The sequence below is a fragment of the Typopeltis vanoorti genome, chromosome 5 (assembly GCF_054136105.1).
Source record: "Typopeltis vanoorti isolate ZY-2024b chromosome 5, IOZ_Tvanoo_1.0, whole genome shotgun sequence".
Lineage (NCBI taxonomy): Eukaryota > Metazoa > Arthropoda > Arachnida > Uropygi > Thelyphonidae > Typopeltis > Typopeltis vanoorti.
Genome location: NC_143553.1, coordinates 105,095,693 through 105,112,174, shown reverse-complemented (window position 1 = coordinate 105,112,174; position 16,482 = coordinate 105,095,693). Strand labels below are relative to the sequence as shown.

General features: G+C 36.2%; 1 protein-coding gene across 1 annotated transcript in view; it reads right to left on the bottom strand.

Annotated features, from left to right (window-relative positions):
• Window positions 1-16,482, bottom strand: part of rg (A kinase anchor protein rugose) — a 1,380,990-nt gene that overhangs the window by 1,339,766 nt on the left and 24,742 nt on the right. The window contains exon 2 of the mRNA XM_090393458.1: window positions 6,873-6,977. Within this exon, the coding sequence (XP_090249584.1) occupies window positions 6,873-6,977 (105 nt within the window). The remainder of the gene's footprint in view (window positions 1-6,872; window positions 6,978-16,482) is intronic.

The following is a 16,482-nucleotide window of genomic DNA, read 5'->3' as shown; positions in this document are numbered from 1 at the left end:
GAAATACTCCAATACAGAGCATTTCTAGTGTAAAATTTAAGGATTTTACAGTAACTGCAATGCACAATTCAAAAGGCTTGATCACAAAATCAAATTACTAGATCATTGCAGCAGTGCTCTCACATGAGAATACCGAGGAATTTCCTACTGAATATTCCCCTAGCAAGATTTATGCAAACACAATTAGTTGTGATAAGGCTAAGATAAACTGCAGACAACCAAATTGAAGAATAATCTGAATGCAGGTAAAATAGAAGTTGTTAAGAGCCAGAACTTAAAGGCAAACAGTCAAGAAATATTGAAAATAACGACTACAAAATAAATAAATAGAAACAAAACTCCCCAAAATACAAGTATATTCCCTCCAGTCTTCCTATTAATTGTTATTATTATTAACATTTGACCTCCATGAAGTCAGAGACTCATTGTGGGAGGTACTCACTATTGCATACAATGCTCATCCAACAGCGTCTTAAACTGATTCAATGTGTCCACATTCACAACACACTCAGGCAATGTATTCCACTCACCAACCACCCTCCATGCAAAGAACCTGCTTCTCACTCCTTTGCTCATACCCTCCTTATACAGTTTCCAGCAATGGCCTCTTGTTCTACTCTCCCTCTCCCATTCTATAAAAAATCTCTTCCACGTCTACCTGATAACAACCCCTGACCAGCTTATATGTCTCAATCATATCCCCCCCACCTCTTCCTCCTATTCACGAGGCTCTACAACTTACATTCTCTCAATCTGTCCTCGTACTCTACATTCCAAAGACCACTGACTACCTTTGTGAATCTTCTCTGTACTCTTTCCAACATATCCTCGTCACCATGAAAACCTGGTGACCAAATATGTGCACAATAATCTATATGAGGCCCGATCAAGGGCTTATACAATGGAATCATAACCTATTTCTGTATGTCAGGGTTCTCCACATTATTGCCATTATTCAATGTGATGTCTTCAAAACTTGTGCAATGTGGCCCATGAATTGCAGGTCCTTGTCCACCATCACTCCTAGATCTCTCATCTCCTCTACTTCCTTTAAAGTTTCCCCACCAAATGTATACTTTGCATCCCATCGTTGCTTACCAAATCTCAAAACCTTACACTTGGCAACACTGAAATGACAGCTTCACTTACCTGCCAATTCATGCAATCTATTCAGGTCCTCCTGTAAGACATTAACATCAGCCTGACTGTGCATTGCTCTCCCCAGTTTTGCATCATCTGCAAACAGCTGGATATCACTAGTTAAACCCAACCCAATATCATTAACATACAAATTGAACAACGACCCCAAAACTGACCTCTGCAGCACACCACTGGTGACCTTTCCCTTTCGAGATACTGCGGCCCCATATACAACTTTCTGATACCTATCCAACAGCCAGTCACTGATCCAACTCAGAAGTCTGTTATCCAATTCCATCTGTTTCAATTTATTTAAGAGCTTGTCATGTAGCAGTCTATCAAAAGCCTTTGCAAAATCCAAGTACACCACTTTATATGCATCTCCCTTGTCCAAGGTATTTGTCACCTTGTTATAGTACATAAGTAAGTTAGTGAAACATGATCTCCTCTTAACAAACCCATGCCGATAACTGCAGAGAATACTGCTGTTATCAACCCATTTCTGTATTCTACTTCTTACCAATCTCTCCAGGACCTTCACCACAACTCCAGATATACAGACCGATCTATAATTTGAAGCTACAGCCTTATCATGCAGTGGAACAATTTTACCCTCCTTCCACTCCCTTGGAACCTGTGCTGTTGCAAAACTCTTATTAAACAGGCAAGCCAATGCCACTGCCAGTTCCCTGGAACATTCCCTTAAGATGTGTGGTGATATGTCATCAAATCCTATTGCCTTATTAACATCAAGGTTATTTATTTCTTCAAATACCTCCTGCTCACTCACAATTAAGCTATCCTCTCCTATGTCCTCTACACTTAAATTCCTCATGATTCCACCCTGATCAGGATGAAATACCCTCATAAATTGATCACTGAATACCTCAATAATGTCTTCTGCACAGCAGTTACCATTCTATCACTTTTATCCCTTAACTTCATCTTTCCATGATCATTCTTCCTTCTACTTGCCACATATCTAAAAAACTCAATAGTTTTTCTTAGCCTGATTTTTCAATTTCTGCTCATACTCTACTTTTGTTTTCCTTACTAACTGAGTCACTCTCCTGGCTTGTTCTTTATATTCTTCATGTGACTGATTACTATTATTCATCTTGTACTTCCTCCAAAGTATTTTCTTTTTCCAGATTTCATGCTTAAGCTCCATATTCATCCATTTTACCCCTACCTTATTCAGCCTTTTGGCCTTTGGGATACATTAATACGTTGACTCAACTCCTCGTTCCATGTTATAGCTTGAAGTTGTCTCCTAAGCTTGTCATAATCACCAGCCTTATAATTCCACATATATCCTTTCCTCGCAAAAGTCTGCATATGACTAGCCACAACATAGGTGATTACTTCATGATCACTTTCACCAACTGGAGGAAAATGTGAAACCCCTCTAACAATTATATCCTCTGATGAAATGATGAGATCTAGAACTCTTGATCCTCGAGTGCCTTTCTTTACATGCTGCCTGAGATAGTTATCTCTCAAGAACTCGAGAAATTCATTTTCCTTACTCGCAAATGCTAATCTCTTTATTACAATCTATACCACCATAATTAAAATCACCCATAATAATTACCATTCCTTTGTTCACTAATTCACTAATCCAAGCTGATTATACATTTCTTCATCACCACCTTCCATATTCCCAGGCCTATAGCAACATCCAACTAAATATGTATTGATCACATACTGTGACTTTTTTTTTTTTAATGAATCACTATTCGTAATACTATTTGGCTCTCTGCAAAATTAGTTCTGCAGGTGGACAATACAGGTACTGAGATCATCGCTACTACTTTTCAATTTAGGTTCAGAGAGGAGATGATGTCATGAACATGTTGTTCATGACATCATCTTAAAAGTCCTTAAAAGTCCTTATTTTTAGTAAATATTGTAATATTGCTAAACATTACTGATGATGTTTCCTTTATTTATGACTGTGTTGTTAAGTTGTTATTTAATCATGATTATTATTATGTGATATTGTTTCAAAAGTGTTCTACGTTTAGGGCTATGATGCATACAAGAAAAATGACTACCAAGACTTCATTCAATGTTGAATGATATTAATATGTGGGATTCAGTGTGATGTAGCATGTGTTTAATGTATTCACTGCCAAGGGTGAATGGTTTTTGGTATGAAAATGAGAATGGAGAAAGCGTGTGTGTGTCAGAAATGGTTCTTGAGCAAATATAAAATGCAAGTCATGTCAAGAGCAGAGAATAAAGTGACTGATATTAAGGATGTAAGGTAAAACTGTGAAAGTGCTGTGGAGAATATAGTGGAAGCAGTGAACAATAGTGTATAAAATACAAATGAGAGTTTGAAGGAAGTGAATGAAAGTAATAATGTGGATGATGAGGTGCCAGTGTGGAGAAAAACAGCACACTCATGCAGACTCCTTCAAAGGAGAAAATGTGAGCTTTAGCAATTGAAGAAACAATTGCCATGTGGTACAGTAAGAGGGAGAATAAAAGAAAGAGTGAATGGGAAAGTATAAAAGTGCAAGAAACTGGAAGAAAATATAAAGCATTGTATGAGGATTTGATGATAAGAGGTGTACTTAACAAGAAAGTGACGAAAGCATCTTTCCCAGGTATGACAATAAAAGAGTTAAGGAAGCTGTAAGTTTACAGAAGGAAGAAGTGAAAGAGTTGATTGTTTTGGCAGGCATAAATGATTTGAAAGGGGAGAATAAGCAGTAAGAGAGAATATGAAAGAGTTGATGAAAGAAACAAAAATGAAGAGTAAGAAAATAAAGAATGTGAGTTTGCTGCCTAAGTATGATAGGAGAGAATTGAGAAGGGCCATAATTGCTAATGAGAAAATTGTGCAGGAGGAATGGTATGCGGTTTATAAATGTGTGAAGAGTGAATTAACAGCTGAAAGGACTTGTATATGCCTGACAGACTGCACTTGAATGATTTGGGAGTTAAATGTTTAGAGAAAGTGTTGTTTAATGTGAGTTTTGAAGTGTAAAATCATAGAAACTAGAGATATTATGGGGAAAGCAATGAAGCATGTGCCTATCCACCACTGGGACAAATGAGTGAGTGCAGGAATGACTGTAAAAAGCTGTGCAGTTTCCCATATTTCAAATCTGAATGGGCAGGTAACCACAGTTACCCTTACATAATGCAAGGGTAACTGTAGGTTCAAGAGGATATTGAAATTCATTTACACGAATGCCCAAAGCATTAGAAATATAGGAGAGGAGATTTTGGCATTGGCAGCTCGACTTGGCACCTAAAATTATTGGTACTGGTGAGACCTAGTTGACAGAGAATGTTGTTGTTACAGGGATAGAATATATCAGATATTGCATTTTCAGAGGAGACAGAGGAAATAGGACAGGCGGAGAGGTATTATTAATGACAGCTAAAACTTCAACCAACAAAAAACAGAAGTTAAGGAAAATTGTAGATCTGAAGAAAATGGTTCATTTGAGGCTGTTTGGTGGTGTGAAATAAAGGCCAAGAATAAAGTATATTACAAAGATAATAAGCCTAAAATAAAACGGGATTTAACATCTCCCTCTTAATTAATAAAGTTATATTGTTGGTTCGTGCTATAGACGGGAGGGGGGGGGGCACAGGAAAATGTAAAGATTAGAACAATGAGTGCAGGCCAAGCAATTATTATGGGAGACTTCAACTATCGGGATATAGATTGAAAGGAGGAAAGGACACACACATGGCAAGGTGGAAATGGAATTAATATAATTGTCTTATCTTGAGCTTTTCATGAACCATTGAAGTTGTTTGGCTGTGGACTCACAATCATGACCGTCTTGAGGATAAGGTGGTTAGCCCTATGCCTCCCGATGTGTACTAGGACTCATAGTACACATAGTCCTAGTGCTATGTGTATGATGTGTACGAAAGGACACATCGGTTTACCTGTTCTGGGGAACAAAAAAAAAAAAAAAACCTACCTCCATATGAGACTGGCTAACTCACCTTTAGTCAAAAGAGAAAGGTTCCTCATGCCTTGGATGGAAATCAAAAACCTTCATCTATACTGACTGAGCTACAGAGCTTCAATTCATGCAATTACTAAGAGATAATTACCTGAAACAGCATGTGAAGGAAGGGAAGATCAGGAGTTTGAAAAGTTGCTACTGAATCTTCTGATTCAGTAGCAACTTTATCACTGATCGGGGAAAGTGACCATGCAGTCTTGTTCTGGGAGACTGCTCAACGTGGAATTTTCAATCAAGAAAGGGTTTATATGAAACCAAAAAGCTGGCAATTATGAAAAACTGAGGTGGCAACTTGGAGTAGTGCCGTGGCATAAGAAAGTAAATGGAATGAATGTCATAATTCTCAGTCAAGCAAAAGTTCATGTGGGACTACAAAGTTGGCAATTATGACAAACTTAGGTGACAGTTGAAGCAGTGCCATGGCATAAGGGGCTACTAGAAATGAATGTCAGTAGTGCATGAAAGTGGTCAGAGATTGTTTGAGAGAGGCACTCTCTCAGACTAGCAATATAGATATAGATACAGACTAGCAACATAAAAACAGAAGCTGCAAAAAAAGAAAGCATTGCGGAGGTAACATGAACAAAAAGGTGACCAGCATGCTCATGAGCAATACAAAATGCAGGCATGAAAGGTAAATAGTATGATAAGAAAAACTAAATCAGATTATGAAAGAAAATTAGCAAACCAGGCCAAAGTAAATCCAAAAGTTTTTTTTTTTTCTATGTAGCAAGCAAGCTTGGTGCTGATAGTAGGAAAGTGACCGAAGCAGAAGAAATAGTTGAGGTTACCAAGTGATCACTTTGCAAGGGTATAGTATAACACTAGGTGGTGATTTGGCAGTGACTGATGTGAGATGAACTGAAGGTACTCAGCATATTGAAAAATAACAATGTGAATATAGTAATGGGACTGGACAGTATGACAGCTCATGTGTTACAAGAATGTGGAAGAGAACTGGCAGTACCTCTGAAGTTGTTTAATCTAAGTCTCAGCTCTGGTAAGGTTTCAAGGGAAAGAGCATAAATCAGTTACATTACATAAAAGTAGTAGCTCCAAGACAGAAGTAACAAATTACAGACCAATTAGTATCTCTGGAGTAGTGGATTAGTATATCTAATGTACTCTGATTAAGAGACGTTCACCGAGCATCCACCATACCCACACCTGTCCATCTGCTTGGTAGACGGTGTAGAGCAATTCATCACTCCATAACACAGCATTTTAAGCTTCCCCATCTCTTCCACACTCTTTGCACCATTTCAGTCGATGCCTGGAACTCTGCATTCAAAGTGTCAGCTGACGAATGGCAGTTTTTACATATTATTCTTTGTAGCACCCTACGATCCCATTCGGTTGCTCAACAATTTACCAAAGGTAGACCTGCAACATGGCATACTATCACAATGCCTGTTTCAATCTCCATCAATTGCCTTCTCACAGCCATTTCACTCAACGAAGTTGCACTGACTTGGAAGCATTATACTTCTCCAATTTATATCAGCTACAAACATGACTCAATGCACCTTGCTCATATGGGTGTCTGTGGACTTCTTTCCAAGCAGTGGACTTTAACATAATGTAATGCAATCTATTTTCAGTGCATTAAGGAAGAATTATTAAAATAATGAATCTCTTGCACTTTTTTACTGCATTAAGCCTGATGAAAGTTTAAATATTTAGCATGTTAAACTTCAACATGAATGAAATAGTTATAATAATGTAGCTTACCTGAAGGTTCGAAGGGCAGTGATCTAAGAGGTCCAACATATGAAGAACATTCTGTGGCTGTTGTATAACAAAATTTAGTTCCATATCAAATTCTCCTCCTACCAACTGGAAAAAAAAAAGTGAACAAGTTTTAAATTCTCTCTTTCTTTCTAAAGGAAATGCATTATGTATTATCATAACTGACGTATTAAGCATTTTTATGCATTTTCTTTTATGTAACATAACCAAGTGACCTAGAGTAAGTGGAAAGCTGAAGTAGAAGGATATTAAAAAGGTTCTAGGAAAATTCGCCATAAACATTTTGACCGCAGGAAAATTCGGCGTAAACATTTTTCACCATAAAACATTTTGCTGTAATTTTTTTAAATAATCAATGGATGATAAAGGGTATCATAAAATCATTAAAAAGGCAAATCTTTATTAAGGTTTATTAAGGTGATAAATAACACAATGGAGTCATCATTTAAAAATTGTGCAAATTAAAAGAGATGCTGAGTAAATAATTAACTTTTTGCTGCAGATTATATTTAAGCACTTGTCACTGAAATCTTGTATTAACATTGTTATACTTTTTAATTTCTGCTATGTCTCCTTGATCTGCATCACACTTTTTTTCTTCACTAAACTCTCTTCCCTGATTAAGTTAGCTATGAGTTTCTAGATACTTGGATGCATGTGAGTAATGGAGCTTTGCATTGCATAACCTCTTCTATACTGTTGTTCATTTCTGGCATATTATTCAACAAATCCATCAATAACATCGCTCACTGGAAGAAATGCTAATGCTGTGAAGCTTGGTGAATTCAGCATCAGCTTGATAGTGTAATTATAAACCAATTTCAACAATTTTGCAATAAATTTTTGTGGCATATGAAATAAACAACCTGTTATAGTTGTTGATGCAAATATGTTAGAAAAAGCATTGATAGTTGCTTTCTCAAAGTCAACCATTAATGTTTTGGGATCTAATGATGAACATAAGCCCTTTAAGGCACTGAATAATCTGCTGTTAATTGCGATTTGCTAGGAAGCAAAGCAAAAAGACATGGGATACTAATATTTCCTATTACTATATGCAGCATGAATAACTGATAATATATATTTGGGCTGCATTTAAAAGTACTGTCACATGCCCAATCTTTATTATTTTCAAGGTCATCTATCCAGCTTGTGTGACAAATACTAAAATTCTCTCTTCAACATGTTTACCACTATCATATAATAAAAACTGCTCACCGTTTTCTAGAAATTTATACTCATCTAGAATTATATACCCACTTCTTCCAGTTGGGATAGGGGGGTGCTTGGCCTTTCTTTTGCCTCCAGCTTCTAATAGTGCAAGACAAATTTGCTAAAGACATCATCAAGGATGAAATGTTATCTAAATTTCATGCTTAGAAAGAAAGCTTAATTGTAAAGAAATTACTTCCTCTAACTGATTAGTTGGTTGGTAAGGTCAGCAGAATGTTAATTTAATATTTTACAGGCTTACACGGTGATCTGAATGCATTTTTGAAAATTATGGAGACAACTACCGTGCTTGAATAAAAACTTTAGTTTAATATAACTAAAATCTACATTCGACGTTTCAACCTTTATGTCAAGGTCATCTTCTGGAGCATACAACTATACACAGGAAACAAGCTATACTACAATCAAACTGGTTTGTTAAAGACACTGACCAACCGCTACAACAATTGTTGGCCTGACCTCTGGTGAAAAAAAAAAAAGAAAAAAGAAAAAAAGAAAAGAATTAAATAAAATAAAAAATAAAAAATAAATTATACATCAATGCTAGAGTCCTATTATTTGTGTTGTCTACTATATACATATATTAACATCATTCCAGCCAGTTGGTATGGAATGGTTTCTAATACTAGCTAAGGATTGGCTAGAGTCCTGAATTATGCTGGATCTTTCATATTAAATAGGCTGAATGTGTGCCATCCAGATCCTTGGAATTTTCATGCCATCTTTGTTGTTGATATTTGGGTGGTTTATCAGGATTTCGCAGGATTCCTTAATTTCCTTTTGTACCAGGGTTTTTGTGCGGTGTAAGGAGCAGGTGCTTTTCCAGTTAATTTGGTGTAGGGTGTTGAGTGCATGGTCTGAGAGGCCTGCTTCACCATAATGGTTATATTTAATGTGTTCTTTCTTGCGTATAGGGATTGTCTGTCCTGTTTCACCAATGTACGGTAAGTTACAGGTGCAGCGGATGCAATAGACTCCAGGATGTGCTCATGGGAGGAGAGGATCCTTAGAGGTGCTGAATATTGTTTTAAGTTTAGTGGGTGGCTTAAAGGTGGCATTGAGGTTATAATGTTGTAGGATTTTTTCTGATAACCTTTTAATTTTTTTATTTAATTAATTTTTTTTTTAATTTTTAACTTTTAATTTTTTTTTTTTTAACTTATAATTTGGGGTGCTTAAGGCTCAAAGCTGTATAACTGAGAGGAGACCTCCACATAGCCTTTAAAGGAATGCGGAGAACCGACCAGGGCTTCTGACCTAATGTCCAATCCTCACCTTCTCGTGGTGCACCTTGTTGGGTATCTACTTTGATACTGAACGAACGAGGATGGGCTGGCAATTTGGGATTTAGCCGACAAAATTGTATTCTTATTGGTTAAACCAAAATAAAAAATGATGGTACAGCATGGCAAAATTTCATGCCGGCTGGGGCGTCGCCCGGTTAAACAAGGCCCCCGTTGTTTTTGCCAGGGAACCAGGGCGAACAGCAAAAAGTCAGCTACTGGAACAAATCTAAAAACAAACCCCAACTCAACATCACCAGAGTTAAAGATCGGTACTATCAACGTAAGAAGCCTGAATGGCAAAGAAATGGAGCTAGCTGAGGAATTAGATAAGTACCAGATCGACATAATAGGGGTGACTGAAACAAAAAAGACCAAAACTGGTGAGATCTTTCTGAGCAATAAATACAAAATGTTATATTCAGGCAATGACAATCAAGGAAAAGATGGAGTAGCCATAGTATTCAACACAAAATACGAGGCTAATCTTCTTGAATGGCAGTCAGTCTCAAGTAGAGTAATGTGGGCAAAAATGAGAATGGGGAACTGGACAATGAGACTTATTTGTGCCTATGGTCCAACAGAAGGTTCTACTAAGGTTCAAGTGGAGGAATTTTTTGAGGCTTTAGAAAAAGCAACTGACACAATGAAAAAGGAAAAGTTGGTCCTTGTTGGGGATCTAAATAGCAGAGTAGGAAATGATTGTGAGACTTACAAAAATATTTTGGGAAAATTTGGAGAAAAGAGCAAAGCTAATAATAATGGCAAATATCTGTTGGATTTCTGCTCAGGACATGGACTGGCTATTACTAACACCATGTTCCAACATAAAAATGTGCACAAATTCACATGGAGAGAAGAGGCTAGGAATAAGAAAAGTCTCATTGACCATGTTATTGTTGATAGTGATGTTTTCTCCCTGGTGCAGGACACCAGAGTGTACAGAGGATTTGAAATTGGAAGTAATCACTATTTAGTCTTGAGCAGGATAAAAATTGAATTTCATATTGAAAAGAATAACATGTAAGAAAGTTTTAAAGCGAATAAAAGTTGCGCAGCTCTCAGATGTGAACTGTAGACTAAAATACAGAAATATTATTGAAAAGAAAATGAAAGAGTTTGAGAACAGGAATCAAACCTTGGAGATTCAGTGGCAAACTCTGAAGGAAACATTGATTGATTCTGCCAGAGAGGCATGTGGTGAGGTTGTGTGCAAGGATAAAAAAATCAGAACTCCCTGGTGGACACAGGAAGTTAAAGAGACAGTGAAGGAAAAGAAGAAAGCATATCAAAAGTTCCTGGCAAATAAGTCAGCTTTTACTCTTACAGAATACAGAGACAAATGTAAGAAAGCTAAACAGTGTGTAAAACTAGCTAAACAAAAGTCATGGGAGGACTTTGGCAAGAATATAGAAAATAAATATCAAGAAGGTGGCAAAATATTCTGGAGGTTGTTGAAGAAGCTTAGGAATGGAGGAAAGAGTGCTGTAAAAGGAATTAGAGATGATAAAGGTGAAATGAAAACAGGAGAAAAAGATATCCTTGAAGTATGGAGTAATTACTTTGAAAAACTGCTAAATGAAACAAGCAGTGATGACAGCACAGTTATAAAAAACACTGACCAGGCATGCAGTCAGGAATACATATCCATACTTGAAGTAGAAAAAGCCATCAAAGGCTTGAAATGTGGAAAGGCAGCAGGAGTAGACGATATTCGACCAGAAATGTTAAAGTATGGTGGTATAAGAGTCTTACAGTGGCTGCACTGCATAGTTCAGAAAGCCTGGACAGAGGGACGAATTCCCGATGATTGGAGTAGAGCTCTCATAGTACCCATATATAAAAAGAGAAATAAAACTGAATGTGAGAATTACAGAGGTATTTCCCTACTGAGTGTTCCTGGCAAGATCTATGCAAGTATACTTGAGAAATGGTTGAGAAGAATTGTGGAAGAAAAGCTTGGTGAAGAACAAGCTGGATTCAGGCCAAATAGAGGCTGTCAGGATCAGATCTTCACTTTACGACAAATAGTCGAGAAAGCATGGGAATATAACAAAGATCTGTATTTAAGTTTTGTCGATTTGGAAAAGGCATATGACAAGGTGCCAAGAGAGAAGCTATTCAATACGTTGCAGTTATATGGTGTCAATGGGGCATTATATCAAGCAATACTTAGTCTTTATTTGAGTTGTGAGTCAGCAGTTAGAATTGAAGGAAGTACAGGAAGATGGTTTAATGTTAAATCTGGTGTGAGACAAGGATGCACATTATCCCCTCTGTTATTCATTATCTATATGGATCACATTATGAAGGAATGTGGTATTAAACCTGATATCAAAATTGGAGATGTTAATGTCAGCTCTTTGCTTTATGCGGATGATGTTATACTTCTAAATAAATCTGCTACAAGTCTGCAAGATTCTCTGACTAAATTGAATAGCTGTTGTAATAGATATGGTATGAAGGTCAGCAATAAAAAGACAAAGACAATGAAAATAGGCAGAATCATTGAAAATGTCAACTGTCTTGTGAATGGAGAACCTGTGGAACAAGTAAAGCATTTCAGCTACTTAGGCACAATTTTTACTGAAGATGGTAAACTAAATATAGAAATAGACAACAGAATCAGCAAAGCTGGTATCGTGGGAAGTCAATTGAATAAATTCATATGGAATAAGAAAGAAATTAGTCGGAACACTAAATTAGCTGTATACAAGACTGTGTTCAAACCAATTTTAACTTATGGATCTGAGAGCTGGGTCAGAAGTAAAACACTTGACCAAAGACTAGAGACCGCAGATATGAGAGTCCTGAGAATGATTAGAGGCGTGAACAGATGGCATCAATGGCAATATCATATTAAAAATGAGGATATTAGGAAAGAACTTGACATTGTCAGCATCCAGGAATGCGTTAACAGAGCTAATCTCAGATGGTATGGTCACTTAAATATAATGGGAGAGGAAAGATTAGCAAAACAAGTGTTCTCTGCCAGGTTGGCAGGAAAACGACCCAGAGGAAGACCAAGATATAGGTGGATTGATACGGTACAAAGTGCCTTAGACGATAGAAATATAAGGTCTGATAATGTTGGAGTCTTGACTAGTAACAGACTGATTTGGAGGAAAATTGTAGATAGGAAGTTAGTAATGATGTAATTTTTTCATGTAGTACTGTCATATCCTGTACACCCCTTGAGGGTACATGGCAGGAATTTGATGATGAACTTTTAATTTAATTTTTTTCTTCTTTTTTTTTTTTTTTTTTTTTTTTTTTTTTTTTTTTTACCAGAGGTCAGGAGGCCAACAATTGTTGTAACAGTTGGTCAGTGTCTTTAACAAACCAGTTTCATTGTAGTATAGCTTGTTTCCTGTGTATAGTTATATGCTCCAGAAGATGACCTTGACATAAAGGTTGAAACGTCGAATGTAGATTTTAGTTATATTAAACTAAAGTTTTTATTCAAACACAGTAGTTGTCTCCATAATTTTCAAAAATGTGATGTTTTACAGCATAAATGCTTACAGTGAATTTTCCTATGGCAAATTTTCCAGCCATAATTAAAAAAGCACACTTAAATGATTCTTAAGCATTTAATTAACAAAAATCGCACTTAGTTATTTTTTTAACACAGTAATATTCACACTGCAATAGGAACTGATGGGATATCAACACAGATACTAAAAGACTGTTCAGCTAAACTGGATATTCCCTTGACCAGGCTATATAATTTGGGTCTCAGAACAGGGAAGATTCTACAGGAGTGGAAAGAATGTATTGTAATCCCGTTTCACAAGGGTGGTGCAAAGACCAAAGTTTCCAACTATCGACCAATCAGTATCTCAGGAGTGGCAGCGAAGATTTTGGAAAAGTTGGTTAGGGCTTGCATTCAGAAATGTTTTAACAGAGAATCTCTACTTTGCAATGAACAGCATGGGTTTACTATGGGAAAGTCATGTTTTATCAACTTGCTCACATTCTATAATAATGTTACAACTGAGTTAGACAAAGCAAATGGATAATAGACGATACTTTTGGATTTTGCTAAGGCTTTTAGTAGAATACAGTGTGGAATAATGTTGCATAAATTGGAGAATATAGGATTGGATTACAAACTACTGGCATAGATAAGAGGACAACTAACTGACATATATCAAAAAGTGGTATATGGGAACATGAATCTACAAGATTCAAGGTAACCAGTGATGTGCCTCAAGGATCAGTGATTTGGTCTGCTGTTATTCAAACTGTATGTATGTCACCTGTCAAATCCTTATTGGGAAGGATTTGACAGGTGACATACAACTATTTGCTGATGATGCAAATATAGGTAGGGTAATCGGGAATGCTGCTGATATGCAGTACCTGCAGAATGATTTAAATAGGTTGGAATTGAGGGAATGGGAAAATGGATGTCAGTAAAGTCATGCACTTTGGCATGATTTGATATCCAATGTTGTATTATATTGGTGGGATTATGCTAAAAGAAACTGCAGGCTGGGGATCTTGGTATTTTAGTAGACAGGAAGTTTTTTCCCACTTGGTTAGACTATAAAGCATATATTTTGGAATATATAAGGAAGTAATTTTGCTTCTTTACAAGGCCTTGATAAGACCTCACTTGGACTCTCCTGGTCTGGTCTCCTGGTTTCTGTGGTGATTCTGTGTCAAAAATGATATCAGGATTGTGGAATACAGATTGAGAATTTGTAGGCTGCAGACACTAGGAAATAGGAGAAAGAGGGATGATATGATTTACAAACTTCTGAAAAGGTTATACAGAATTTCAGGAGATGGAATTTTTTATTTTATGGAAGGTGGGGAAAGGACACTAGGGCATTCATGTCCATGGAAGTTGAGAATGAATGCTGTCAAGAAAGGGGTTATGGTTAGATTTTCAGAGTAGTGCATGACTGGAATGGATTGCGGTTGGATGTTGTGTGTGTGTGCAAGGAGCGTAAATCAATTCAAGAACAGGTATGACAGCTGGTGCAAACAGTATGGCCTCTCTCGATGAGTTCCTGACTCCCTTTAGTTCTCTTAATAATAATAATAATTCATTTCTTTACAGCAGCTGTTGTAAATAATTCTGAATTATTTACAACAGCCAGAACATTGATGTGTCAAGTATATCAAAGAGAGAATAGCAATGCTACTGATATAAAGTATTCATGTTAGGTTACCGTACTATCAAAAGCATACATCAGGTACTTGCACCCAGATGTACAAAAAATTATTACAAAAGATAAAAAGACATCAAGACAGATTTTGTGGCTTTAGATGATGAACATTATGTTAAATGGCATATGCATCTACATTATAGACAGCAAAGTTTGCCTAGTGTTAAGAGAATACCATAAAATCCTATCCTGTCAAAACAAATTCTAGAAAAAGTATTCAAGACACTTCATATAGAAATGAAAGTTTTATATAAGATGTAAAAGTGTTTTTCTGGTAACATTTATATTTATTTATTTATTTATTCATTCAGTGTGATATGAATGATAATCAATCAACAGCTCAAGAAGTTACTTCTAAGTCCACAAAAGACATATCATGTTATGGTGGTAATGAAGATATAATTTTACAGGATTCATCTCACACAAAAATATATTGAGAAAAATCACATGCAACTTTAATAAACTGTACCTATGTATGACATGCAGAGGTCTGTCCATTATGCAGTTTGATATAAAGAATTCTTTTCATATGCAATAACTAATGCCTTTACTATTCAAAATTTGTTTAGAAATTAAGCAAAATGTATTGCTTTTGCCTTTGGATGCTTCTACAAGTTAAGAAATGTTTGTTGTATTTTTCCTTCAACTTTAGGGTTGGTGAGGTGCAATATGTTACTATACTAAGGAGATGATTATGAAGCAAGGTGGCTTTCCATTGATTTCCTTGCCATAGCATAAGTATTTATGACTGTAACCCCCTGTGTGTTGTTCACAGGATTGGTTTTGTCTCTTTTGAGGGATGAAAAACCAGCATTACCAGGAGGGGGAACCTGCCACATGAGACCAATTACACCTTTAGTCAAAAAAACCTGATCAAGGTTCCACACGTCATGGAAATTAGAATATTCAAAAAAGAAAAAAAAAAAGATTTCTTTTGAAAACACAGTTTCAAAGAATCACTCCTGTGTTTTATGAGGTTCATGTTACTTCCTTCTCATGGAGTATGGTAAATGCTTATTTTGTTTTTTTGTTTGTTTTTTAATATAAAATTTCAGCCATGAAAAAACACAAATCTATAATACATTATTAGTGTACTGTTGGTGGACTAAAGAGCAGATAATCTGAAGATATAATTTTACAGAATTCATCTCACAGAAGAATTAAATAATTGGATAATACCATTAGGTCATTATCTTCAGTTGGGAAGTACAGGCAAATGGTAATGAAATCTAACAATGTATTAGATAATAGTTTAAATGTGAGAAAATTAACTAATTATCACCCAAGTTGTTTATGCTGATCAACTGCATGTCAGTTTGCTTGTTTTATAGGAGGAAAAAATCCATTGCGAAAGAATTAAAACCTATTATATCTACAACTAAGTAAAGTTACCTTCGTTAAGGTATTCTGCAGAGAAATATGAAAAATTCCTAAACAATTCCTCATCATGAACATTTGAGTTTCAAGAAGCAGCATTTCTGAATTATGAAATTGGCTGAAACAAGTTATGAACTGTAATCCAAAGGCCATAACCAAATTTATAAGAACATAGTAATAAGGTACAACACCTTTTGACTACTTGTATGTGAAAATATGACTTCTGCATTACTTCAACCTTGGTATCACTTCTGGGTCAGGCTCCCACTGATGAGACCGCAATAAAGGTCAAAACCAGTCTGGGTAGTGGCCCTTCCCATAATGCACAGCATTATGCCTGTCCATAAGGATATGTGCTTTGCATTATGGAATGCTAAGGCAATTGATGTGAAGTCATTAGCCTCTATACACAAGTAGCCCAGCTGCAAAGTTACTTCATGACTGAGCTATAATAATACAACTGAAATATAATATCTTGGCATCTTTAACTTATTTTATATGGACAAAGTTATTTTCTCC